The sequence below is a fragment of the Aulostomus chinensis genome, chromosome 14 (genome assembly GCF_037954235.1).
Source record: "Aulostomus chinensis isolate RoL2024-O1b breed Wild chromosome 14, RoL_Achi_v1.0, whole genome shotgun sequence".
NCBI classification, from domain to species: Eukaryota; Metazoa; Chordata; class Actinopteri; order Syngnathiformes; family Aulostomidae; genus Aulostomus; species Aulostomus chinensis.
In genome coordinates this window covers 25207264-25234590 of record NC_141333.1, presented here as the reverse complement: position 1 = coordinate 25234590, position 27327 = coordinate 25207264, and the positions used below count along the sequence as shown (strand labels likewise).

Here is a 27327-nt window from a genome sequence, read left to right as displayed (position 1 = left end):
TCGCGCAGTGAGAAGTGCAACATGGAGAAGCTGCTGTCAGGATTGCAGCGGGAGGTGGACTCCCAGCATGCTGAGCTGGAGGCACTGCGGGGCTCGTCACTGGAGCTCCAGAGACAGCGGGACCTCCTGAGGCAGCAGAGGGAGGATCTGGAGATACAACTGGCACGCCAGCGCACAGAGGCCCAAAGAGGGTACATGCGTACAGAGAATGACCATTACACAATGCACATGTTGTCACCCTTGATTGTTTTCAAGCGCTGTTTGTTTAGAGTTCAGATCAGTAACACATGCCATTCTCCAACCGGCAACGCACCCGGACAACATTTGGATGAAAATATAAATGATTTACATTACATTACTGCACTCATGCAAGAGGGATACTTTTTTCCTCTTTTTAAGGGTTTCTTTTGCAAAAAAAAATTTGATTAGCTGAGAATTGGAGCAGGACATGCGATCCAGCTAAAAAGTAGCTCCCTCTGCGTTCTGGCCTTTGGCACCAACATTTCTCCATCTTTCAAAGGGGAGATGGATTGCTGTTAAGGGGTTTTGTTTATATAAATAATATGTGTGTGTGCGTGTGTGTGTGTGTGTGTGTGAGAGAAAGAGAGAGAGAGAAAGATGTGTGAGAAAGTCATGTACGTGGTCCATTTTGTGTTTTAGTGAGAGGAGTCTGGAGGAGCTTGAAGGGAAACACTCTGATCTGCGCAGGGAGCTTGTGACAATAAGGGAGGCTGTAAGTCAAATCACCCTGCAGAAGGAGGTGCTGGAAGATGATAAGGCCAGCCTCGCTCTGGCTCTCAGCAAGGTAAACTGCTATGTGGCGCACCAGGTATCCTGATAGTTGATTTTCTCTGAGGGTCCCAATAATTCAATAAATCCCTGTAATATGGTGTACTCCACAGATGGAGTCCAAGAGTGCTGCACAGGAGTTAGTCCTCACTAAATTGCACAACCAGGAGGCTATCCTTAAAGATTCTCTGGCCAAAATGGCTGCCCTGAGTGAAGGCTTAGCCAAAGACAAGGTTGAGCTCAATCGTATTCTGCTGCAGGTCAGTAGCTGTGCAGTCATCCTGTAACTTTTGATGGAAAGTGAACGGATCAGAAGGGAAATATGTCTGTGCCCTTTGCAGACAGAATGTGAAAAGGCAGAGTTCTGTGATCGTCGACGGGAAGCTGAAGCTGAGCGAGCGGCAGCCAGGGAGGAAACAGCACAGGTGCAGCAAGAGATGATGAATCTGCTCTCTGAGAAACAAGCCCTTGAGAGCTCCCACAGCCACTTGCAGGATCTGTGCCAGAAGCTAGAGGCAGAGCTGAGCCTGCTACAAAAGGAGAAAGCTCAATCCCTGGAGCAGCACTCTCAGGTCAGGGACCCCTCACATCCAATTTCCCAACTCCCACTACCTTTGAGATTGACACTGATGTTATTAATAGCTTTCAGCAGGTTCATGGAGATTGTTGTCACACTAGAATACATTTGAAATACTGGATACATCTGCCATGCTTTTTTTCCTTTCAGATGGGATATGGGGAGCAGTTTAGCCCCACCATGTGTTTAATGAGTAACATGGGACCTAAAAAGCAAGGGATCTTCATGAACAAATGTGAACTGGAAAAGATGAATAGATAGATGTATGATATCCAGAGGGAATTTGGTGAAAGACCCAATAAATTTACACCCAAAGTATTCCCATCTTCCCCAAAACAAAACCAAATCTCACCGTTTCATCTCCTGAAGAATGACAAGAATCCTCTCAAGCTTTATTATCTGTTCTGAATGTGAAACTAGGATATCCACATTGAGCTCAGTCAGACTTTTAAAAAACAAATTGACAAATTCCATCCAAACAGTTTTAGATAACTTGGAAAATAAATCAGCTTAGTATAAAATAGGCCTTGGAGTGGCCTCCATCGTACAGAGCTCACATTTCATGCCCTCACTGGGTGCCACTCATCCTTTAGTTTGGAGTAATTCATCCAGGTTATTAGTTATTTACCTGAGGAAAGGCTGAAAGACATTATGTGCTAATATTTAGTTGGTGTGAGTTCAATTTAGTTTGGTTGAAAATCAAATGAAAGTGATTGCTGCTTTTCAAACAGTCTGCTTTAGTGAAGTATTTCACTTCAGGGGCCCATTGTAAACTCAACCATGATGTGACAGAGTGTCAGGGCCTGTCCTAAAAGGCAGTTTATCAGTTCCACTAGATCTTTTACATATAGAAGCATGTAGAAACTCTCTCATTGGAAATATATTCAAACTCGGAGAATGACCCATTGATAAATAGTTTTACAGTTGGGAAATGTGTTATTTACGATATAGCTGAGAGTCATTACGCAAATTATCAAGTTACAACAATCAGGAGAAACTCCTAGCCTCGCCACATACCGCTGCCATCCAACTATGATACAGTAGGTATACAGTAAGTTCTGGTATGTTGGTATCTGGGTGCGTCACCCTTGAAGTGGCCAGGCACCTAGCAGAAGTCACTGACGAGACCTGGTTCTGTATGGGATATAATTTCCCATAGATGTCTTTTACACTTTATTTTCAGGAACAGACTGGGACATCAATGAGCCTTATAATTGCTTGTGGCAGTGTTTTTTTTTTTCATTTTATTCTTTTTACATTTGGAAAGAGCCAGACTTGTTGCTCATATATAAAGTGTCATCATGTTTGGTTTTAAATGTAATTTCCATGGTAAAGTCTCCCACTGGAGACTGGGATAATGTGCTGCTACATCCCTGGGGACTGGAAGGTCTGCTGCACCTCCTACATGGATGAGCTTCAAGGACAGAGGCCAAAGACTCGACGCCATCTGGAGTGGCATTTGCAGGGACAGCCCATGACTGGACGCCAGCTTGGCCCTAAGAATGTGTTGTGATGTCAGGAACAATGGCCAGTGCCTCAGAAAAGGAACAGAATGGGTGTCCACAGTGGTGCTGGGCCTCTGGGGGGACCAATATTGGGAGCCATGAGTACCAAGCTGTCACCTTGAGGAGGACCTCAGTAAATGGCCAGGGGAGTGGTGGTAAAGAGCATACTGGTGACTCAAAGGAAGTAGAAACAGGACTTTCAGACAAGCATTACCCAGGAATGGTAAGCTGCAGGCTCACATACCCGAGTCTGGTTAAGTGCAGTGTTGATGGGTGTGTCGGGGTGCAGGCTTGGGCTTGATGTGAGAAACCAGGGACTGAGGCTGAAGGCCAGCTGGCTGGTTGCAAGCAGGCATGAAAATAGCTGGCTTGTGACTTGTTGGAGTGAGTCTTCAAGGCCTTATTGGGAGAAGACTCAAAGATCTGAGCTGAACTTGGATAATTACGCTGATGAATGCTTGCCGATGGTCTGTCTGATGGAGACAATGTTGCTGGAAACTAGCATGTAGAAAAGTAGAATGAAGGTTTGCAGACTGTACAGAGAGGGAGGCTTGAGCTGTTGTCAAAACCTTTGTAGTTCTGATAAATTTTTCCAGAGAAGTCAGATCTGGAAGAGACCCTGCAGTGTTGTCCTTCTCAGTTTGAAGATTTCACAAAGAAAGAAAAAAAGTCCAGGTCTAAAATAAGCACAAATAAGAAAATACTCAAGACCAGAAGGCTTAAACTTACAAGTCCAAGATCTAAACCAAAAGAAAAAAATCCAACAGAGATGAGCAGAGCAGGCAACGAGAGCTGGTAAGATAGAATAGATGAACTGATAACAAAAAGAACAGAAATATAAATTAACTATTAAGTGGTGATTGTGGAAAAAAAATTATGCAGCTCCACTGTAACAGGGAGTGTACACTCAAGGGTATGAAACAAGAGGCAGGCTTGAACTTGAAGAACTATTCTAAATAAACCAAATAACAAACAGCATAACAGGAACCAAAATACAGCTCTAATTTGGTGAACTAAACAGTATGACAAAACAGATGATCTGACGAACAAAACTAAAATACAACAGGACTAATGAGACAACTAGGAACAGGTGGACTGACTCCAGGCAGGCAAGGGCTGACGGGCCCAGGAAACAGGGCAGGGCAGACGAAGACTGATTATTAGACAAGAAACAGGTGAGCACAATGAGAAAATGGAGTGAAAACACACAAGGCATGAATAAAACAGTGCACATGACACTCAAGAGACATACTTATCATAATAAAAAAGGAAAACTCAGTTCAACACATAAAATGTAACATGAGGGAATGTACACAAGGAAACTATGGATCACACCAGGGAAAATTAGATACACAACGAAGTCCAAAAGATGTGGGTTCATAATTGAAAAGCTCACAGTCTAAAACTGAAAACATGACCAATCCATACAGGACCGAATCATTTTTGTTTTGTTTCAGGTAATGCATTTGTTATGGCCATGCAGTTTCTATATGCTGTCATGAAATGTTTAATTTATGTTGCAAAAGGAAGAGTATGTGTAGAAACTGTACACCAAATGTGGCTGCGTGAAGTGAACGGGTTGGGTCGTCATGGTCATTCCCACACAAGATGTTATTTTTTTCACCCATGTCCATTGGTTGATGTCATTGTTTGTCTGTCTGTCAGCAGGATTACACTAAAACTCCCAGGCTGACTTTAAAGAAAGTTGGTGGAGTAAGATGGGCAAAAAATGAATCTTGAGTCTATCTATTTAAAGGATAATTCTGGTATTTTTCAATCTAGGCACAAAGCATTAAAATCCACTGACACGCTTATTTTTACAACTGATAGGCTCACATGGTCCCTACATACACATATTTCCTCCATGGATATTTTTCCCTGATTCCAGTGGTATCAGCTATATCTACCACAGTGATGGAGATCAGAGGGTTGAAATGACATGGTGATAGAGTGTTGTGAAGTGTCATGACTGCTGCAAATCTCCAACAGAATAACAGATCCCATTCTCTAAAACACAGGTGTTCTCACACAGTGGGGATTGCATCTCAACGCCACCAGATTCCTGTGCTCTATGGCCTTGCAGCCACTGCTGATACAACCTCACAAACTTTTTCCCCATCGCGCTCCTCTCTGGCTCAAATCAGCATGGATAGCCATCACATTCATTATTCGTCCATGACATTGGAAATAAATTATTCATTGCAGCTTCTCTGTGTCCCAGATGACTAAATGCTGCGCTCTGATAAGTTTCAACATGACTTCTCATATAAACATGTTAAAGCACACCGCCCTACAGCACTGGTATAAACAGGGAATATGAAGCTAAATGAAAAGGCCTCTGAATTGATCCTCTCAATGATGATGTTGACTATGAAGAGAGGATTCCGAATTTGTCAGTGGCAAAAATAAGCACTTTTAGTGCACAGGCTTTGATGTGGACTAATGCCCTCTATATTTACATTGCTGACATTGCGTTCCCACTCAATATTGCAACAATTCCAATCATTTGGATATCTCTATCGATCATTCCGACCCAAACACATGGGAAATAGGGTTTAAATGACTTGCTTGACGGCCTTTTGTATTTGTGTGTCGGTCTCCAGGTCAACAGGCAGATGCAGAGTGTGTCAGAGGAGCTGTGTGCGTGCAGGAAGGAGCTGGAGACACAGACCACAGCCCTGCGAAGAGCTACCCATGACAGGGAGGAGCTGGCCAAGGACAAGGCTGCTCTGGATGTCAAGCTGAACTCTGCTGAGCGAAAGGCCTGTGGTCTCATGCAGGAGCTGGTTGCACTTAGGTATGAGAGTGTTTGTGTATATGAACATGTATGTTTGTGTGGCCTGACCTCTGAAATGATTGAGACTGATTCCAGATTGTGCCCAGTTTGTTTCTCCTGCAGTTACAATCAACACAAGCTACAGTAAAATAGTTTTTTACCTCCCTGGCGAGGTTAGGGTCAAGATGAGGTTGAGGCATGTATCGGTTAGCTCTATGGTTAGAGAAAAACTCTAGGGAATGAGTGTTTGTCAATGTGCTGCCCTCAGAAGTTTCATAAACAACTGAATGTCTGTAACTGTGTGTTTGTGTAAGTCGGACCAACAACTGGCATTGGTTATTTACTTTTTACAAACATTTTACTCTCTAAAGCTCAGGGAATCTCATGTCACAAAAATCTCTAAGTAACACGGTTGTATTTGGAAACTACGCTCATGATGGATCATTGCTTTTTATGACCATTTACACCTATTGGTTCAAATGTCCTTTTCGAGAGCTAAAACCATGTTACCTCTGCATTTCAGAGCAGAGAAGCACTCTCTGGAGGCAGCTTTATTCGAGAGCCAGGAGTTCTCCTCATCCCTGGAGGCCGAGTGTACCCGGATCAAGGGGGAGAGGTGCAGCTTGGTCTTGGCTAACGAGGCCTTGACGCGTGAGTAGCCCCCTCCTTCAGAGACCCCGTTGTCCTCCGTGCCAAGCCCCCCGGCCATGAAGCCTTTCCAACAGCCCACTAGAGATCCATATTTCAGCTGTGAGCGCTGCAACAGCTGGGCTGTGGGATCACTGAAACTGCTTTCTCAGCTGACCAGGGTCCCACCACTCTGCACTAACACACATGAATCAGATAAGTGGTGTTAAACTAGCATGTTACAAATAGATTACTATCCCATTACTATCCCCAATAAACAATCCTTGAGGGCCCCTGATCATCTTCTGTGTCTGATGAGTATTTACATGTAATAATTAAATGAGATTTTTACTGAGGTGTGGTGGCATTTGTCTTTTCAGGTGATGCTGCTCAGATGAGTATGAATGCTGAGCAACAGTTAGCACAAGCTGTGCAGGACAGGAATAACTTGCAGGAGAAGCTTGCCCAGGTGGAGAAAAATGCCCTGCTCACCCTGAACAGCAGAGAGCAACTTTTCCAAGAGCAGCTAGATGCTGAGCGCAGCCAAAGGGTACAGAATGACTTCTTTATTAATCTTCAAATGTTGTAGCGATTTAATGACCTAGCACTTGTATTGACTGATTAACAGGAGCAGCAGTGTGTGGAGATGAGGGTTCAGCGGGAGCAGGCTGAGGAGCAGCTGCGTAGACAGTGTGAAGATCTGTGTGTGCAGAGCCAGAAGGAGCTGCAGCAGGTGCAAAAGGAGCTGGTCAGGCTGCAGCAGGACTATAACAAAAGCCTCCTGCAGGCTGAGAGTGAGAAGCAGCAGGTGTGTGCAGTATTCTTCAAAGGTGTGCTATGTTTTTTTGTTTTACATGTGGGTATGTCTGTGAGACCCACAGAGAATAGGTGACCACTAGTTATCTTAGCACAATGAATGGTAGTAGATGGGCAGGTTAGCATACCCACTTCAAATGTTGTCGAAGACACTCCTGTAAAATGCTCTTGACCTACGTTAATGTTACTAGGGTTTCACTTAACATTCACTCTGAAAAAACAACTTAAAAATACAAGATATTATAGTTTTAGAATCATCCACTACACTGCTGAACTGCTTTCCCAGATAGAGTAATTCCACATAACAATTCAAAACTTTGACCAACAAAACATTTGTTAACAACTAAAAAAGTAACTGCTGCTACTGATCATGGCCAGTTCTGTAAGAGAAAAGGAGGTAGGGTTACTTCTGGAAAACGAAGATCCTGAATCTGATCTATTTGATGAATGTCACAGAGATATGCTTAAAGGATATAGATTCCTTGATCTTGCTTTGTTGTACCCAGGCTTTATCCCAGAAGGAAGCAGAGAAGGCTTCCCTAGCAGAGAAACTAGCAGGCCTGCAGCAGGACCTGGTCACCATGGGCATGGAACTGGAGTGTGCACAAAGAGAAGCACTTAGCAGACAGGAACAGGACAAGGTAGAAATATGGTGCTCATTTTTGGCTCAAGGCACCCTTCCTGTTCTGTGTGCATGAATGAGTAGACTGACTTATAGACCTCTATTTTCTAGAATGAAATGTCTGTTCTCCGGTCTGAGATGCAAGAGTTGCGCACTCAGTTTGAAGAGTCTTTGAACTGTCGTGAGAGTGCAGAGAAGAGTCTATCCGAACAAGTCAGAGGGTTGAACCAGCAGAATGAACATGCTCAACAAGAGGTGAGAAAGTTCAAGTCCCATCCATTTTGTGGTCTCTTTCTTCCTAACAGAAACATTGTGCTTGTCTGTTCAGTGGCGCCATTGTATAACACAGTATTGCAATGATGACTCAGAGAGAGTACACTACCCTGAAGTTCATTTGAGGATTTTTGGATGAGGATCCGGTCAAGAAAAAAAACACAGAATATATAGGTTGGGTGTCGCCAGATAGATGGTGTAACATCACAGAAATGGATAGAAATGTTCAGGCTTGTTTTGTTTGGCACAGCATGCGAAGCCTGGGATATGCTTCCACTGGGAGGGGGAGTTTGTACCAATTAGTACCAGTGTGAGCGTGAGCCATTTACCATAGCCCTCTGTTGACATTGGCTGATGCCACAGAGCTTTACTAGCTTCAGGGTGCCCTCAGGTACAGAGTGTGCAGGGCCAAATCGTACAGGGAGAGGTGATGTCCACTCTCACAACTTCTGCAGAGCTCTCTCTTTCTGTGACTTTTTCCTGTCAGACCCACAGTAGATTTAGTTCCATTGACCTTAATATAAACATAAAAATGCAATTACAGGCTATAAATTTGGCCCACAGACGCACCTCCCTGAGCCAAATGAGAGCAGTAAATCTAGACTCTTGGGTTGCTTGAGGTCAAGAGTCCAGGCACAGGGTGCTGGGCGTTTTAGTGAAACAGCAAGCTCACAATCACCTCATTAAGATGTAACTGCAAAGCAATAAGGGCCTCACCATGCCTTGATTTAAATGCCTGGTTTCCCTGAAAAAAATGGAATGTTTATCTGTGTGGGACTTTTCGGTTTCAATAAAAAAGCAAAAGTGGGGATCATCCTGTCTTCGCTCTGTCAAAGTATAGTGAATGAGGTTGTGTGGAGCCAGAGCAGAAGACTTTTGAGGTTTGGACAGCCCTCACTGCCGTAAATCAAGTCAGGCTTCAGCAACGCTGTCATATTTGGCCGCCACCCTTGCTCGTTTCCTTGTTTGATTATTTTCACTAATCCCATCTTGGTATTCTCATATCAGACAGTGACAAAGCAGGAGTGAGAATGTGCAAGTTGAGAGCATGGAAGAGGAAGAACGTAAGAGGAGCAAGAGAGAGAGAGAGAGAAGGCAAAGAATATGGTTCCTCGTAGCATACTATGAAATCAAAGTTTGAGTTAACCCCTTGTGTAAATAAGCCAGTGGGGGGAGTGTTTATTTTCTCCCTTGTAGCTGCGAGGGTCTGGCTCCGCTGGGACTCTGGGTCCCCCTCTCTCATCCACATAACACAACACTGCTGCCCTCATATTCACTGCCTCTCTCCTCTGCTCCCCACCCAAAAAAAAAAAAAAAAAAATTCTGATAAAATAAAGTATAATTGGAACAGATCAGCACTGGCTTGTTTATTCTCACATTAGAGTTTATGAGAAAGAACCATCTTGTGTGGCCTTCTCCCTCTTCCCCCACCATCTCCAGGGGGGCTGGAGGAGGGGGGCTGCTGTTTATCACACTGCTCTCTGTGGATTCTTTACACTATGAGCCACAGTGAGGAGATGGGGAGAGACAGCACCTGGCTACAAGCCCAACTAGCTCTTATCCATGCCCAGATAAGCTGTGTCCTCCCTACTTCTCTTGCTACTCACACCATGTTGCCATAAAACAAGATATAGGTCATATTGTGCACATAGCACTTAAAAGAGGGAATGCTGCTTCAAACAGTAAAGCCCATTTACATTATGTGATCATAACCCTTATTTATATTGTATTGTTATAACAATATTGCTTTTAATTCCATCAATCATACATGTGTTTTTGATCAACCATTCTATGTTGCACGACTTTTGTTGGATTTATAGCTTAAACAGACAGAGTTTAAAAGCAGTTTTCTTTTATAAGTCCTCATTTTTCTAATAAATTCTAGAATGGGAGGATAACCTATCAAGAAACCCAACATGAACCCAGCTTATTATGTAATTGGGATTATATCTTTTATCCTGCTGAATTAGTGGCACACATTGTTTATCCACAAAAATATTCTCATTTAAGTGTCATACCTTTCATTCCTCACAATCTGTACATGAAGTTAGAGACCCTTCGTCAGCAGCTTCAGGAGGCAGAGGACAGACTTATTAAATTGCAAAGCAGGTTGATTGAGGCTCATAGGGGGCTCCAAGACAGTGCACAGGAGCAAGAGAAGCAAAGAAAAGAAGCCCTCAACCTGAGAAGACTCTTGGGTGATGAGACGAGAGAGAAAGAGGCCATCCAAGCCTCGAATCAGGAGCTGAGAGCTTCCATCAAGAGAGTGGAGAGTGACAACAGCAGGTATGACTATCATGCATGACCATGGGTTCCCTGTAAATCCAGCAGTGGTAGATTCTTTATAGGCTTCCCGTCACATTACCTCGAAATGCGTCTTGATTAGTTTGAGGCGAGCTGTGGAGGAGAGGGAGCAGAGAGCCTCTGTCTCAGAGGAATGTAGGAACTCATTGCAACAAGAGGCCACAACTTTGCGGAGCAGTATGAGAGAGCTGGAGAAGTCTCGCCTTCAGGCACGCAGAGAGCTGCAGGAGCTGCGCAGACAGGTGGAGGGCTGATCTCACTGGTTTCCATCTCATTTATTTCGCATAAAGGATCACACTCAAGTACTATGTGCTCTGTTAACATGAGTAGGTAAAGGTTCTCGAAGCCGAGAACATCCAGCAGAAACAGGAGCTGCAAGAGCTGCAGGCACGGGTGTGTCAGGAGGAGCAAAAGGAGGAGGACGCACGTCGGGAGGCCTTCACTCTGAAGCAGAGAGTACTGGAGTGTGAGGCTGGCAGAGATGCTGCACTTAATGAGGTATAAATCCTTTGGGACTTGGTTTGTCAACAACATGTAAAACAAACATTCCAAATTTGCAAAAACACTCATGCAGACAGAAACAGAGAAGATGAACCATAACTAATCCACAGTATTTTCATTGAGTTTTACTTGGAAATGCTTTTGTAAAGGATTCTTCACTCAAAAAGTGTGTTTTGCCTTTCAAATACACACCAATAGGTGTCTTGAACTCAAAGATAATTTTTGACTAATTTTTCACTGCTGCATCTTCATTATGCCTGCAGAAAGAACCATCCACAGCTAACAATGGACAACTAACAGCAGCAAACTGCCCAAAACTATCCATTTAGACCATACAGAACAAAACCCTTTTTGTCTTAAAATTCTCATCAGACAGTGTTTCCCAACTGTCCTAGGTCTTTTCTTGGTGGATTTTGCAAGTTATCCTAATGTCTGCATGGCTTTTCACCAGGTTCTCTGGCTATCTTCCAGCATCAAAGAAATGTATGATCTATTTCTTGCCTTTACTAAGGCTGGAGCTGTACCTTTGTCACTGACTCTGTAAAAGATTCAGGTTAAATACAGAGTGTACATTTCATTATTTTCTTCGCAGTCACAGTACAGTGCACCAGCCCTGAGGTTGAGAGGCACTGCTACAATGAGAGAGCAAAGTTGATCTACAATTCCAGTGTATATTGCTCAAATTTATCCTTAAGTCTTAAAACCTGTATCTATTAATCCCTTCTAAAAATGTGTAAAGGTTTTTTTGCCGTTTTGTCAGAAGATCTACAGCAAACCTCTAGGAAAGCCTTGTCCCAGCTATATTTAAAGTTGAATGAAGTGAGTAGCGACCATGCACAGCATATGTCTTCAGGAATTGCACTGCACTGCAACCCTGAGTTGTTCTTAATCACTGTTTTCATCACGGTAATTAGAACCATGTTCACTCTGCTGCCCATGTTTTGGCAAACGTACCATCCTTTTACCTACATGCAACACGCTTCGTGGAAGAAAGACTTCAAGCCAGGGATTTAAATTATCATGTAAACCAAGGAGGTCACTGTGTATTTGTATTTTAAGCGAACCGAGCATTCGTTAGCTTTGTTACATTTACATTTGTACATGTACAGAAACAAAACATAAGAAATATGGACAGTTTTCTATACACTCTTAAAGAGTTGAGACAAATCTACAGAATTAAATAAATACACAGATGACTAGCTGTAGAACAGATTTTGTAGTTTGTCTTGTGACTCTGCTCTGCGTTTATGAGCAGATTGCAGGTCTTCAGCGTCGTCTGGCTGAGCTGGAGACAGTTGAGGATTGGAGGCAAGAACTGCTGCAGGACAGAGAAGTTCAACAGCAGCGGAGTGACCAGAGCCACAGAGAAACCACGACCCAACTGGAGAGAGCACTAGAGGATGCAGCAATACAGATCAGTGAACTCACCATGCAGGTTGGCCTCGCTGAGAACAAGGTCCAGGTCCTGGAGCAGCAGCTGAGAGAGTGTGGTACCCAAAGACAGGACCTAGAATACAAACTGGCTGGTTTGTGTTCAGCCCTGTGCTGTACTGTTGGCATTAGCTGTGCAGGACTCTCACACACATGTGGGTCTCGTAGACGGTCTCCATCTCCCTGGAGACATCAGTTACAAGTGAAAGGTATGGAATATCATCATGCTATTTAACTCTGCCATCAGGGGATTTATTCATGAGTGGGGTCTCTGGTTAGGGGAAGACAGCGAGACAGACAGACCTGTGCTTTGCATGTCTTGTGGAGAAGATGAAGAGCTGGACATTGACTCAATACTCAGAGCCCTCCGGGATCTTCAGCAGGAACTCAGGGACACACAAAGAAACCGGGTATGTTCAAACTTCAACGAGTCAAGGACTTGGACTGGAATCCACAAACTGTGACTGAATCGCATTGTTAATGATTTCAGTTGTTTGTTTGTTTTTTTGTTGCTTTCCGGATGAGCTGATCTCAGACCGGTTTTCCTTCTAAAATATTCTGTTTGTAATTTTTATTACATTTCTTTAGGATGAATCCAAGGCTCAGATAGTTAGTCTGAGTCAACAGGTTGCAGATCTCCAAAGCAATCAAAACAAGGCAGCCTCTCAATTGCTACAATTCCAGAAATCCTTGAAGAAATCACAGGAGGGTATAAAAACCTAATGATTTGATAAACACACAGATAATATCAGGTCTTGTGTTTAGACGTACAGCTCATTTCATATGTTCTTCCAGGAAATCAAGAGATGGCAGAGTGTTTACACGAGGCACGGATGTCCCTTTCCCTGCAGGAAGAAGTAGCACATCGCACCGAGCGGGAAAAGAGAAGCCTTCAGGAAGACGTAGCTCAGTTCAGGACTGCTCTGCAATCTGTCGAGACTGAGTCTAGGTCACTTAGAGTGTGTAAACAGAAAAGAAATAAAACAGAATTATACACAGCATGTTCAGTGACAAGTGATAACCTCCTGTAATAATTCTCTCCTAGGACAAGTTACAGCTCTTGCAGGGCTCTGAATCTCGAGCAAATGCAGAACAACGGAAGCTGAAAGAATCTCTGGAGGCTTCTGAAAAAAGAGTGAGCTGTGTGGAACTTGCCCGGCGTGCCCTCGAGGGTGAGCTCCAGCGGGCCCAGCTCAGGGCAGCGGAGCTGGAAGCAGCGGTGGAGGCGCTGCAGGAGAGGCTGACAGAAGTGAGGAAGAAGCTGGGTGAGAGTGAAGACCAGTGTGCAGCACTGAGGGTCAGTGAGGAGCGTCTGTCCATGTCACTGGCTCGGGCTGAGCAGCATGAGAGCCAACTGAGAGAGCAGATGCACAAACTGTCAAACACACTCAGTGACAAGAGAACCAGTACAGAATCCCTACAGGAGCAAATCACACAACTGCAGAGGGCTCTAACTGCTAGTGAACAGGACCGTAAGCTGCTGCAGGTAAAGTCATATCACCTAACAAGCTAAATGCTATAGCTGGGATGTGAAGGAACTGCTGATTTCTGATATATAAGCAGAACATGAAATCATAATGGTATATTTTGAATATATTTTTTTGCCTGTTAATGTACATATGTTTATCTGAGATTTCACACTTTCCACACTCCCTTTGCTGGGCTTTGAGAGAGCTATTCAGGCTTCTAAGTGGCAGATGGGGCATTATTATGTGCTGTGGTTTTTCCCGAAGGACCTCAAAAACTGAGCGATAAAATACTGAAGCAAGCTCATAAATTTTCCCTCTTGAGCATGGAGCTGAGTTTGGAACTGAAAGTCAAAGATTACCTTTGATGTAGAGATTTCTGATTTGAAAATCCGAAGTCTCACTTGCACCTTTAAACATGTCACTGAAAGAGACATGTCACCGTGTCCACAGGAACGTCTGGATAAAACACGAGACACCCTTTCAGAGACTAAAAGGCTGAACCACACACTGACACAGCAGACCCAAAAACTTCAAAGAGCCCATGAGGAGTCTGAGTTCAACAATTCTGAGCTGCAAAAGCATAACAAGATGCTGAAGGAGGTAAGTCACAATGCGGTGAAAGAATAGGTCAAGGTGTAAAAGTTGAGGCTCCCTTTTGATGCATTGCCCCATTTCCTAGAGTCTGAAGAAACAACAAGAGGCTGTAACGCAGGCCCAGGAGAACGCTGAGCAGCTGCAGAGAGACAGAGAAGAACTCAAGAACAAGGTTGCACATCTCCAAGATTCTTTGAAAAAGATGCAGCATGAGAGAGCAGAGATGGAGAGGGTGCTGACACGCCTTGGTAAAGACAAAGCTGCACTCAAGAAGACGCTGGAAAAGGTGAGCTGTTCTATCTGCTTTCTTCCCTCTTGGCATCTGTTTTCTCTTCTTTATCCTGAGCATGAATTTGTGTCAGACAGTTAATTATCTGTTCAAAGGTAAATATTTACTGATATGCAAGTAATTCAGCAAACCTTATTTATGTGGTACTTTTATTAAACACAAATATGTAAACAATGAATGCAAGACTTACTAGAAAGGATTCTTTCATCCTTTGGTATTTTTGTACTTAGGCCCAAATTGATGAGCAGGCCCTAGCCCCCCTGTAGACATAAATGTGTAGCTTTTATCTGGAGTGAAAGGACCCTGATATTATTTGGATTTTGCATGGAGTAGACGCATGTGTGCACTGGTTCCCAATTAGCACTTCCTGCATCCAACAGGTGGTGCTAGAGAACATACACTTGCTTTATATGACATTCCTGTAAACCACATGAATACAACAAAGTTTAATTTAGATGTAAATAACATGTTTGTTACACAAGGCTTACGTAATGTAACCACGAGATGGCGCTATGACTCTGACTTAAATTTATCTTATAGTTGACTTCAGGTCGGCCCACAAAGTGGAATCCAGTTACAACAGTCTCCTGTTCTGTGATAAAATAACAAATTTGTCGCCCTCGCCATGATAACATTTTAACGAAAACTCACTGTCTTCACAGTAACCCATCCCCAAGTTAGTCTTCTAACCAAATTTGAGATGATGCAGTCAACCCGCAAGCAAGAATACGTCTAAGTGTCAAAACACTATTTCCTGTTGCCACCAGGTAGCACTACAACTTCTCCACCCTGAAATTCAGCCTTGGCTCATTCCATTAACCTGACACACCAAATAGTTTGCTACATAGAACCATCTGGGAAGTCATCTTTTAAAACTGTTTGGAAAACTTTAGATAGTTTCAAGAAATACTCGGCAGATGATTGGATGAACTATCTGTCTATTTATGTCACCCTCATGTTGTTGTCAGGTGGAGATGGAGAGGATGAAGATGGAGGAGGCCACAGCATCCAAAGCTAGAGAGAAGGAGTATATGGGCCAGACCATCCACAGGCTGGAGCAGGAGCTGGCTGACAGGCACGATGAGGTGCAGACACTGCAGGTGAGAGGCTGCAGGATTATTGCCGGGTATTTTAATTCTGGAGGGGATTTAGAGATGCATGACTTTAGTGTTACCATGATTAACTTGTAACTTCCTCTGTCATGATGTTTAACAAAAACATCTCTAGTTTCTTTATTCACTTGTTAACAACTGCCATTTCTTAGAAATAAAAAGCTTTAAGATTCAGTGTGGTATTTACTGACATATTTTATGACGTACAGCACAACTGTAAAAATAGGTGAAGCTTGTGTGAACCAGAGACATTATTTCAGGCGTTTAACTGTACAAAACTGGACAGTTAACAATGGTAACTTATTTATGGATCATTCATGCACCAATCTATCATTTAAAATATGTCTTGATTGGAAAAGCTCTACATGAATATAAATAAAAGTATACTTGTATCTCCTTGTGTTATAAACCATTTATCAGATGGTTATGGGTGTGTTTGTATTAAATACAAACAGCTCCTGAATTTGTTTACATTGATCAAGAAAGCTGCCTGTCATGTGTGCCCTAGTTGAGGAGCTAGTCTTGTAAACTCATGGTCAGAGAACCTCCACCTGCCTCACATATGCTCAAATTCTCCAGCAACAGGAGAGATTGCATCTTGGGTTTGATGGCATATAAACAATCCAGTCCTTGAACTCTCATATGGTTCTTTTCAATGCAATGAATTTGCTGTTTAACTGCGTTTAGGCCCAAGTGTCTCAGTTGGAGCACTCTCATTCTCAAGCTCAGTGCCTCCTGGAGGTAACAGCCCGCCATCACCAGGAGTTAAATTTGCAGACAGGTCGGCTGAGAGACAGTCAGCTCCAGGCAGAGAGGGCGTTGGAGGCCAGGGAGAAGGCCCACCGCCAGAGAGTGAAATGCCTGGAAGACCAGGTATTAAGGTTCCAACTGTGGACAGGAAGGCCGTCTTGTTGCCTTCCAATCCTATAAATGTTTTGTTCCTCTGCTTTTCACAGGTGCTGGCGCTCAAAGAGCAGCTTGATCAGGAGACCAAACGACGGCAGGCCTATTTGAATCAGATGCTTCGACCTGGTGTGTAGGCAAAGAGCCTGCAGTCAAGTATGTAGCAACTCTGGCTTCCACATCCACTGCTGCTCTGGCAACCTCCCAGCAACACTACATTACAAGCAACATCCACATTTGGAAGCAAGCGCACTCATACACAGTCACATACACTCACACACACAGACACACAGACACACACAAGCACACACACACACACACACACACACACACACAAGCACACAAGCACACACACACAAGCACACACACACACACACACACACACACACACACACACACACACACACACACACAAGCACACTCCAAAGGCATTTGCTCCTACCCATGCACATGTGCACACCGGATTACATTAATCAGCAGGAAAACTCAACAACAACAAACAAAGAGTGTTTTGTTTATAAGTGGACTGGATGTGCCAAATTGTTTTTAAGGATTTCCTCTGGCTCCCTGCAGTTGGTGTTGCTAAGTCTGTTTATGCTGTGTCATGTTATAGGAAACATTGTGATGAAATGTTTCCTTGGTTGCTGCTTTATTCTTTAATTATTTGTATACCTATTTTCATAATGATCATTTTTATCAATTTTATGTTTTCATCACTGTGTAGCCTTACGAAAGTGTGATCTATATTAAAAAAATGTACAATGATTTTCCTGCTGCTGTGATAATGTAGCGCAGTTCAATAAGGGTACATTAATAACGGTTAGCCAACAAACTTGTCAGTATTCATTTACCAGTGGTGTAAACAATAACTTTATGGGTTACAGCTAAGATGGATGGAAAAATGGAAGGAGGCTGAGGAGTTTGGGTGAAGTGAGAAAAGATTATAAATAATGGGTAAATATGCTTTGGTGATGCTTTTTCAGCACTCCTACAATTTATTAAGCATTAACTAGCCATTATTTATGTACCCTTGTTGTCAAGTGTTGCCAGACTTTATATCACTCATCATGTATCGACCAATAATAGTGTATGCAAAAGTTATAATTGTTTTTAATAAAATTGGGAGTATCAGAGAATGGTTATGCTGTTTTTTTGGAAAAGGTTGAGATGTAATCATCCAGGATGTTTATTCAATCCGCCACAAAGTTTGTTATGGGAAAAAATAGGTTTTCTGTGAACTTAGTGAAGGACAGAACTGCCCTTTCATGCTTGTGAGCTGTAGTGTTTGGTTCGCACCATTAAAAGCCTTTGTGGATTTAGTGTTGTGGGTGAGAGAATGACCTTCGCTCTCTGTTGCCAGTGCTGTCTTCGTTGTTTTCTTTCAGAGATCATTACAGACTCCAAGGTCTGTGGAGATCACCATTCCTTGAAAGTTTTACTGGCAATCCTGTAATTCTTCACAGCCCTAAAACTTCCCTTCGCCACTCAGAAACCACTAATATGTTTTCTAATGTCTTTTCATCCGCATGTGCATCTACTATTTGTAAGTATCCAGCTTCTACATTTCACTCTGTGACTCATTTCAGCTCTGACTCCAAGAGTACTGTCACATTTTCACAACAGACCTTGTACATGCTGGTAACTCTTAAGAGTTTTACTGAAAGAGGGAAATCTTGTCCTTAAAACAGCTCTTTGATTATCATAGATCCACCCAGTGGTTATCCAGTTACCAGCCTCTTTTCTGCTATTGGCTGGAAGGAGCTAATTATGCAAGGTAGTGAATCCCTGTGGGGGAGGTGTGGCCAAAACTGAAAGAACTCCTTTGGCAGGCAGAATAGAGCTTTTATTGAGGATATTTCTAAGCTCACCATCAGGGACCAAATTGCTGGATTGTTTACCAAAAAAAAAAAAAAAAAACCCATCTCAGCTGAATCACGCTGCTCCCCCTCTTTCATTCCTTCCTTCGTTTCATTTCAGTGAGACGGAGTGAAGCACATGCAGTACCCAGCAGCAAGCAGAATGCAAGGAATCTACAGTATTCCCCTGTCTCACACAAGGAGTCCACTCCACTACTAAAGGACAAGTGAGGAGAGGCAGAGCCAGAGAGCAGTCAGGGGAGGATTCACACCGCTGTGGTTGAGAGGAGGAACGTACGGTCTTGTCCTGTTCTGCTCTGCTCTTGTTGCCTCAGGTGTGTGTGCTCCTCCCTCCCCTTTGCAGTGCCTGCTGTCAGCTCCATCCCTGGGTGGCTGAGGCCATGGTGATGGTGCTGCAAGCCCTGCTGCCCTGCTTCTGCACCCTGCTCTCCCTGGACCTGCTGCCTGGGGTGGAACTTGCTGTGCCCCTGGAGGACTTCTACCCCTTTGGCCAGGACAAGGGGGACACTCAGACCATTGCTCAGGACGACGGAGGCTCCGGGCTTGTGGAGATTTCTGTTGCTTTCCCCTTCTTTGGAGACAGGCACACAGGGCTCTATGTGAGTACAAAGCAGTGCTTTTTCCTGATGTGTGTGTGTGTTTATGTCTATATATATGTTTGCTGGTATGTGTGTGCATGCACTTGGCAGTTGGCAATTGAAACTGACATGGTGTGGATTGTATAAGAGCCACAGGGGGATGAGATTTGGCATTTAGCCAAACACTACATTGCAGTGCCCTTTGAGAGTTTGTATATGTTTGCCTGTACTTCCAAGCTCTGGTGTGTAACCTCATTTGTTGAATATCGCGTTCTCTCCCCGCGGGTTGAATCATAATCCTCCATGACATTCTCCTCACTTTATGTCTGTACTCCTCGCGCTCTGGCGGCTCTGAAGTGCACCAAGGGAGAGGGAGAGAGAAACTATTAGCAGAACAGTGGTAAGCCCTGTTCTAATAAGCCTACAAAGAGCTGTTAAAGGAAATGACAGTTTGTGTTCTTACTGAGCATCTGTGAGCAGTTCTTTTTCTGAGAGTTGTGGGCGGGAGGGGGGTACGCATGCCGGCAAGAGGGAAATGGTGCTCATGTGAGGAAGCTGAGCAGTTTGACAAGGGTTTTCACGCAGAAAAGTGAAACACACTTTGATCTGCCTTTGTCATGAATTGGGTTTGATCCCAGCGCATGGAAAGGCAGAACTCCCTTAAATCAACACCACCTGTTGTGGTTAGGCATCCGCTCTCCGAACAACCCCCCCACCCCACCCCACCCAGAACTCTGAGCTGCACGCCTGCCTCCTCCCTCTTTAACTCATGGGGCAGGGGAAGCTGAGGAACCATGGCAACAATGGGCAAGGTCGAAGGTTGTCTTTCTAATCTAAGCATCTGTGCCAAGGGGGTGAAGTCAGTCTCCTGATGTAGAAATTTTAAAAACAATTTGGCTTCTGTGCGCAGCATGGAGATCGCGGTGCCGTTGTAATCTCTCAAGTGGAGACCCTTTATATATCCTGTTGCTGGCATTGTGTTGCTGTACATTCCACTGCATTGCCTCGCTGTGTTAATACACATACACAAAAGTCCAATTAGACAAGATAAGACACGTTTCAGGTTGCTTGGCTTGTTGATCTCACATCGAATTATCATCTGATAGACATCAAATCTCCACATTCTGAAATGTGCTGTGGTAGCTGTGATGTGATATCCCGTAACTCATTCTGCATCTCATTGGACTGCACAATGCTGCAGTCACGCAAGTTGCAACAGATTGTGGCAGGAACTTGAAATTACAGTCATGTTAATTTGTAATGCCTCACCTGAATCGATTAATGAGTACAGATGTCACATGGTGATCCCTGCCCCCAGAGACCTGATATGTACAGATAACACATCAGTCAGTACTTAACTTGGAACTTAACTTGGAAGAATAAGTAATTCCAAGCCTCTTTTTTCACACAGAAGCTGTAGAATCAAATTGATTTTAGATTGTTCTATTCAAATTTGACAGTTAATCAATGGAAAGAAAATGAATTACCAAGTATTTTGATAATCAGTGAGAGTGACCCAAGAAGTGTATTTTGCCTTTCAATAACTCACAAATACTGGTCTTGAGCTTGCCAACTGCATTATTTTTTGTGACTCCAGAATGCAGAAAGATCCAGTCACATATATTTATCTTTAAGCTAAGGGTGACTGACTCTTAACAACAGCAAAACTCAGCTCTTTCCAAATGAGTCTATTTACAAACTCTCAAGCACATCATAGGGTATAATCCACATCTTCCTCATCCAGCTATTTGCTCTTTGAATAGAGCTGAAAACTATAACTCTTGTGGTTTAATGTTTCTTCACGGTAGAGCTGTGCCTGACCAGCTAGTGTATTCAACTAAACTAACTCGCTCACAGTACAAAAAAGTAACGCAGGAGGGAAAAAATATGTGTTTGTGGCCTTAAGACCCCTATTTGTCTATTTTATCTATTTATTCTACTTGAAAGGTGAAATGCACTTTTTGGTTGAAGTATCATTTAATCATTTCAAGCAAAAATGTTAAATGTTGTCTTTGGGGTTTTGAACTTTTGAATGCACAAAGGAAGCTATTTGATTATCATGTTTCAAATTTCCTTGACCTTTTGAAGCCTCCACAGTTAATTTAATAGTTTTAGTGGATGCTAAATATGATTGTTAGTTCCAGCACTATTTTTGACGCTGTCTTGCCTTTTTCTCATAATTGATTCTGTTAAGCAGTACATGGTGCTTTAGTTGTTGTCCTTGCTAATGGCAGACATTTGTCCTTTTTTAAATTTATGAGAATCATTCAATGTCTTTGTTCATTGTCTGTTGGAAACAATGCAATAAATTTATGATTTAGGTGCCGTTCCAGATGTTTTGGAATTAAAGAAAATGTAACTACTGAAAAGCCATAATGGTCACTTCTGTTTGCAGGTTTTGCAAAATGTGAATATCACATGAACATTTGTTTCTATGGATAATATAAAGATCAGTGAATATCTACTATGATTTTGGCATATTGTGCATCAGCAACCCCCACCCCCCAAAACCTAGACATCTCATTGGCTATTGTAATTGGTAATTAACCACCAGTGGAGCAACTGACAAAGCTATGGCAGTTTAAGTCATAGAGCTGTCCAAAGACCTAGCTGAGAAAATCACAGGTCCCCCTGACTTGGTCCCGCTCCAGTCCCTTTTCTGCCGCCTGGTAACCAGGCTGTCCCTCTGTTATGGTTTGTGTCTGGGAGTTTTCACATGTTGCTGGGATCTCTCCTTTTCCTGGTTTCCCCACCCCCCGCCCCCACCCTCTGTCCTCCCACGCCTCAGATAACATGGCAGGGGTCTTCCCCCTGGAACTGTCCAGCTGCTTTATCTTAGAAATGACCAATCACTTTAACAGAACACAGATGTATCTGCAAAGTGTCTTAGGGGCTTCCAAACAATGCAGTTCACGGATTAACTACTCTTACGGATGGCCGGTGTCAAGAACATGAAGGAGGACATTCAAGGTCAGAGAGGAAAGAACACAAGTTTAAAAGCAGATGTGAGAATAGACGGTTATGATCAAAGGTATTTGTTGAGGCTTGATAAACTCACATGGAGAGTGGAAAGGATTGTGCATTTCTAGATCTTGTATATGTTTACCCAACATACACAAGATAATGCAGCATTAGCATGCGATCGCAAATAAGCAAATGCATGTAAGCAATAAATTTTGACAGAGTCCTGCCAAGGACATACTAAAGTACAACAGCACTCTTTAAAGGTTTCACATCTGCTAGTGCTCATCTGCCCTTCTTAAGAGCTTCAGCGCTTCGGAGTTCCATTCACCCAGTTTCACTCAGCACTATGTATGGCCCAAAGATGTGTGCGTTGAGTTTGATTCTTTGTACTTTGCATGGGTGCCTTTTGCATTTGTGTGTTCTTGAAAATGTGATTGAGTGAGGTTGGGAACATTTGATCCACCATTGACAACAAGATATATCTGCACACGCTTTAAATAGACTGAAACGGTCTAATTGCGCTTACACCTACACTTACACAAGGCATTTTAATGTGCTTTGGCTTTTAAACAAATTAACAAACATGATATAACATGTTGCTTAGTAAGCTGAAGAGGAGCTGTTTTAATTTGTTTTTCATTTGTGTGTAGAGTGTGATTGGGAGGGACGGTGGTAGAGCCTATTACCCCCTGTCCTAAGTCTTTTTGCTATAATCTCTTGATGCGGTTCATTTGGGCAGGGGAGAACACAGCAATCAAACTCGTATGCAGATCAAAACATTTGGGCCAATAAGTGAACTCTGAACACTGAATGAAGTCTGGAGCAATTTGTGATCTAACCCTGATACAAGCCAAGTGCAGGACGCATCATACATTCTTGGGTCAAACCAGCCACCATGGCCTGCTGCGTGCTGCTATCTAAACAATTCTGAATGCTGGCAACCTGAACTGAGGAATTACCAGGAGTGCAAGGAAGAGTGCTGCCTACTAGACATGTCGGCAGAGGAGCATATGAGGAGATGCTAATTCTTCTGGTTCATTTTGAATAACGTAAGATATATAGGAAGAAAACAAGCCACTGACCACAAAAAAAACCCTTCATGATTCCTGACCAATGAATGGGCGTCGGCTCTTACGTGGCTTTTTTTGATACATTTAGGAGTGCTTGACAGTTTACCTGTGTTAAAAAAAAATCCAGATCCAATAGGGAAATGCACAGAGTCCGCCTGTGCAAAAAAACTATCGGTGTGAAAATGCCCCCAAGTGTGTCAACCATATTATAAGAAACCCTCATCCACCCAGATGTTTCCCTCAAGGACCGAAACGGATGAGTTTAAAGTCAGCAAAGTCAAGATCATTAATGCTGAAGAAGGTCTGAAATGGACAGGTTCCTCTTTCAAATTGAAGGGTCATTGATCCCAACTATTACTGAAAAGCCAGCGAAGGGCCTGGGCAAGGTCTTTGACAGTAGCATGAGGGACTCCACATCTGTTCAGGCAATCTCCCAGGAACTGGACAGCCGGCAAAGTTTGGTCGACCAGTCAGGCCTCCCAGGCAAGTTCACAATGTGGATTTATCAGCATGGGGTATTGCCAACGATGCTCAGGTCACCACTTGGTGAGGACGGTCAGCGGTTTTCTCAGGAGATGTTACCCTCAAAGTCTTTGGAAGAGCAGTTCAAGATCACACAGACAAGATGCTGATCCACGGAGACTCAAATGACTCTAGGGTTGTCTCAGCAGGACTGGAGATGAAGACGAGAAGGAAGGGGAGAACCTATAAGACTGTGGTCAAAGTGAGTTCTTGTGACAGTTACCTGTAGGAGATTGAGCTGTTGCTCCCTGTGGCACAGCTTGAGAACAGCAAGATGAAGTTAAGTCAAGTCAAGTCAAGGGAATGAGAAGTGAAAGTGGATACAGGAGGAGATGATGGCAGGAGAGGTCAAGCAGAGCTGCCGGTCTAAGTCAAAAGGGGGCCCAGACAAGGTGAATCACATAGAATCCCATTGTCAGATGTCTGGTAGGCAGAGCAGCATTGCGTCACTTTTCTAATATGGGCGTAGCATCTCTTGCAAATCTCTTCAGCTGGGGCAAAGTGGAGCTGCCACCCTGCCCAAAAGCACTTGGCCAGGGCTGAGACACCTGTCGCCATAATCAGGTGCTGAAACCGACTGCAGAAGCCATCAGCTTGGGAATCGGCAGCCACAGCCGAGGGTGTACCATCCTCCCTTTGAATTTCTTTCATCAAAGCAGCAGAGCAGCCATGGGCAGGATATACTGGATACAGGATATATACTGAAAGCTCAATGCAGACCTGGAAAAACAGCTTAGATTCCCCAGTCATGTTGTCAGTACCACTCTGTCATAGACCCCCCAGGTCTCAGTGAGCTCAAAAAAAATCATCATCATGAAACTGACAGCGCCATACGAGACTGCATGGAGGATGCTTACGAAAGAAAGAAGACAAAGTATGAACAGCTGATCATCCCATCAAGGTAGGCTGCAGAGGGTTTTATGGGGCACTCCCTCCTTAAATCCTTTAGTACACTGCACAGCACCGCAGTAGCAAGGAGCAGAGCAATCAGAAACAGCACCAAAGTAGCTGAGAAAGCCTTGTGATGGCTCTGGATCTAGAGAGGAGCTCCATGAGGATAAGTGAGTGTCACATGAGCACAAGCTGTGGCCTGATGAACCATGGCTGGGTCTCCTGGGCAAGGGTGTCTGACACTAAAAGACCCAAAACACTTAACAATCCCAGGTAACCTCACTGTGGATGTAAACTTGGGTGTAAACCACACTTAAAAAAAACAAATGTGAAATTTAACACCCCAGTAGGCTCACAGGTCAGACTGTCTGTCTGGTATTGCGATACTACCAGTGCGACGATCTGTATCTTGAGTTGTTGCGTAAGCCTGGACCACTGAATGCATGACGGACAGGAGCCGCTGAACATTACATGGTGATTTAATGATGGAATTTGTCAAGTTAACCAACGTTGGCAAACCTTGCCAGTAGCAGATGCAGAGAGAGCACTCCTGGAATCCTAGACACCTGGAAACCCCTTTTTGGAAACACTTTAGATTTTGGGACAGAGGGCAGCGGCGAGACAGCATTTTGTAGCTCAAGATAAAGTTGTGTAAGCTCTGTAAGTTTTGAGGACAGTACATGAATAAAGTTTATTTTTTGACCTTGTTTGGAGAGGCAGTGAATTCTCAGTTCACAAACCAAAGGGAGTGAATGAGGTCCTCAGTGTCCCTTACCTGACGTTTTGTGGTGCATTTGAGTTCTGTTCTTGTTTAGTTTGTACTATGTTAGGATGAAGAATTTATGTTTCTCATCTTATACCATTTTATCCCCTTGTGGACAGAGTACAGAAAAATTGCTATCCAAATGTTATCCTTTGAATGGTCAGTTTTAGAAATTTCAACAGCCAACATTTCAGATAGATGGGTGGTAGTCACAGTTGCCTCCTGAGGAACGAAGTGGTATTACAAGACAAGACAAGACAAGTCACCAGCTTGTTCAGCAAAAATCCTATTGATACAAATGATCTAACTCATGGCGAGGTAGCAGATAAATGTATAATGTTAAGTCAGAGAAGTACAGTAAAAGTACTGTGCCATGACAGATGTGTGTCTTTGTTTGTTTGTCTTGTTTATTGTTATGCCATGCTCATTTTTGTAAAGAATTCAGTATCGATGAAAGCAAGCTATTCTGTCCTCTTCTTTAAACTGGTCTTAAAATTCAGTTGGATTTGTCTTGAATTTCCAGTTATTGAAGTCTCTGATGGAATTTTTTTTTTAATTCCTCTGAGTGATTTAAAATGAGTGTTTAACTGAAAAGATTTTCCTCTGTAACACAGACTGATTAAACAAGGCACCTCACAGTTGCGGCGAGGAAGTTGTATTCCCCATTTTTCCAGGTTGAATTTATTGCTTCAATCTATTTGGAGATATGGTTGAGCAGGAGTTACAGGCCAAGTGCACCATCCCTGCCTTTGCTCTTGAAATTGTAATTGGACAAGCTTGTAACTGTGAAACCTCCTTTTATGACAAGGAAACTAATGTTTTCCTGAGATGATCGCTGGGCACCTTATTCATTTAGGGGTTTACTTTGGCTTGACTTTAGCCAGATGAAAGTTTATTTTCGTCCATAAATTGCTCGGCCCTAAAGAAAACCACCCAAGCAAAATCCAGGATATATCCGGCAAAGAATTCCCAAAAAATAACAGAGTGTTGCAGAGCAAAGTGGCATCATAGAGAGTGAGAGAAAGACATATGGACAGAGAGATGCTTCTCACAAGGTTGACTGATCGCACCTCTCTCTTCCTCGTGAATCTGACCTTGGTCATGTTACGCCACAGCACGAGGCAGCTCTGAACCTGTTCATTCTTTCACGTATGTGTGAAGCATAACTTCCCTTCGCTGGTGCTGCTTGTAGCCTGGTTTAAATCCTCTGTGTATGTGATATGATGTAAAGGAAAGGGTCCCAAGTTCAGTTTGAATTCCTCTAAGGTCATTTGCATGTCAAAATAGTTCTTTAAAACAACCTTAACAAGAAGAAATTTGCTTGTTTAAACAGTTCCAGATGCTTCGAGAGATGGGATTAGGTGATCAAACATATTCAAGAATTGAGCATGAATTCTGTTTAGTGTTCAGCATGATTTCCTTCACTAATTTTGCTGTAAGATGGGTTCCTTCCAGACCACTGCCACCACAGCTCTCTCATTAGTGGGTATGTGGGTGTAGGAGGTTTGTAATTCATGTACATCCTTCCATTCATCCAGGCCCGTGCCCTCGCTCTTGTTTTCCTTCCGGTATCAGATGGTGCTCAGGCTGACCTCAGGGCCCTGCCCCTGTAGTCACTCCTCTTTTTCCCCACATCAGCCACATTCTCACCAAATCACGCTGATGCAGAGGGGAAGACTGTGGTCGGGCAATTAACTGAGCTCCCGTTCTGTGCCAAACAAAACTTCCTTCGCTGTTTTTACAGCAAAGTCCTCCAAATTATGGTTTTCTTACATGCAGGCAGCCAAGCCGAGCCATCTGACGTGGCTTTGTCACTGTCATATGCCACTCGGCCTGAGTGCAGAAAAGCAAAGTTCACAGCAGCCATCAGGGGAAACAGGATAGGTGCTCTGGTGAGCAGAATCTGCCTTTTCTGATAATGTGCAGAAATGGTTTATGAATGAAAGTCTTTCATGGGGATCCAGCCTTTCAGCCCGGAAAAGTTTCCTCTTTGAGCAGTTTGCAGTATTACAGCCAGCTAATGTGTGTGTCATATACACACAACTGCTAAAGGCTGTTTCTGAATCTCGGAAAT

The 27327-nt window shown here is 43.4% G+C and overlaps 2 protein-coding genes across 9 annotated transcripts in view; both read left to right on the top strand.

Moving 5' to 3' along the window:
• crocc2 (ciliary rootlet coiled-coil, rootletin family member 2) overlaps window positions 1-17010 on the top strand; it is a 36802-nt gene extending 19792 nt beyond the window's left edge. Inside the window, exons 14-36 of one of the 7 annotated variants that reach the window (XR_015119319.1) lie at window positions 9-191; window positions 661-805; window positions 903-1049; window positions 1131-1361; window positions 5475-5668; window positions 6171-6298; window positions 6655-6824; window positions 6903-7082; window positions 7597-7731; window positions 7824-7967; window positions 10033-10271; window positions 10372-10531; window positions 10620-10787; window positions 12043-12430; window positions 12501-12631; window positions 12810-12930; window positions 13017-13180; window positions 13267-13707; window positions 14141-14290; window positions 14370-14570; window positions 15542-15673; window positions 16410-16558; window positions 16642-16700. Coding sequence is in view for 5 of the 7 variants with exons in the window: in XM_086225019.1 (XP_086081145.1) it covers window positions 9-191; window positions 661-805; window positions 903-1049; window positions 1131-1361; window positions 5475-5668; window positions 6171-6298; window positions 6655-6824; window positions 6903-7082; window positions 7597-7731; window positions 7824-7967; window positions 10033-10271; window positions 10372-10531; window positions 10620-10787; window positions 12043-12430; window positions 12501-12631; window positions 12810-12930; window positions 13017-13180; window positions 13267-13707; window positions 14141-14290; window positions 14370-14570; window positions 15542-15673; window positions 16373-16558; window positions 16642-16725 (4222 nt within the window). In the remaining 2 variants the exon portion in view is untranslated. Of the gene's footprint in view, window positions 1-8; window positions 192-660; window positions 806-902; window positions 1050-1130; window positions 1362-5474; window positions 5669-6170; window positions 6299-6654; window positions 6825-6902; window positions 7083-7596; window positions 7732-7823; window positions 7968-10032; window positions 10272-10371; window positions 10532-10619; window positions 10788-12042; window positions 12431-12500; window positions 12632-12809; window positions 12931-13016; window positions 13181-13266; window positions 13708-14140; window positions 14291-14369; window positions 14571-15235; window positions 15341-15541; window positions 15674-16372; window positions 16559-16641 lie in introns of those variants that run through there. The other 6 variants (XM_086225022.1, XM_086225021.1, XM_086225020.1 and 3 more) reach the window with 6 other exon arrangements.
• An 899-nt stretch (window positions 17011-17909) lies between these two features.
• The window catches only part of sned1 (sushi, nidogen and EGF-like domains 1), a 29989-nt gene continuing 20571 nt past the window's right edge, over window positions 17910-27327 (top strand). The window contains exons 1-2 of one of the 2 annotated variants that reach the window (XM_086225026.1): window positions 17910-18131; window positions 18566-19064. In XM_086225026.1, the coding sequence (XP_086081152.1) occupies window positions 18846-19064 (219 nt within the window). In that variant the 5' untranslated portion in view covers window positions 17910-18131; window positions 18566-18845. Of the gene's footprint in view, window positions 19065-27327 lie in introns of both variants that reach the window. The other variant, XM_086225025.1, reaches the window with a different exon arrangement.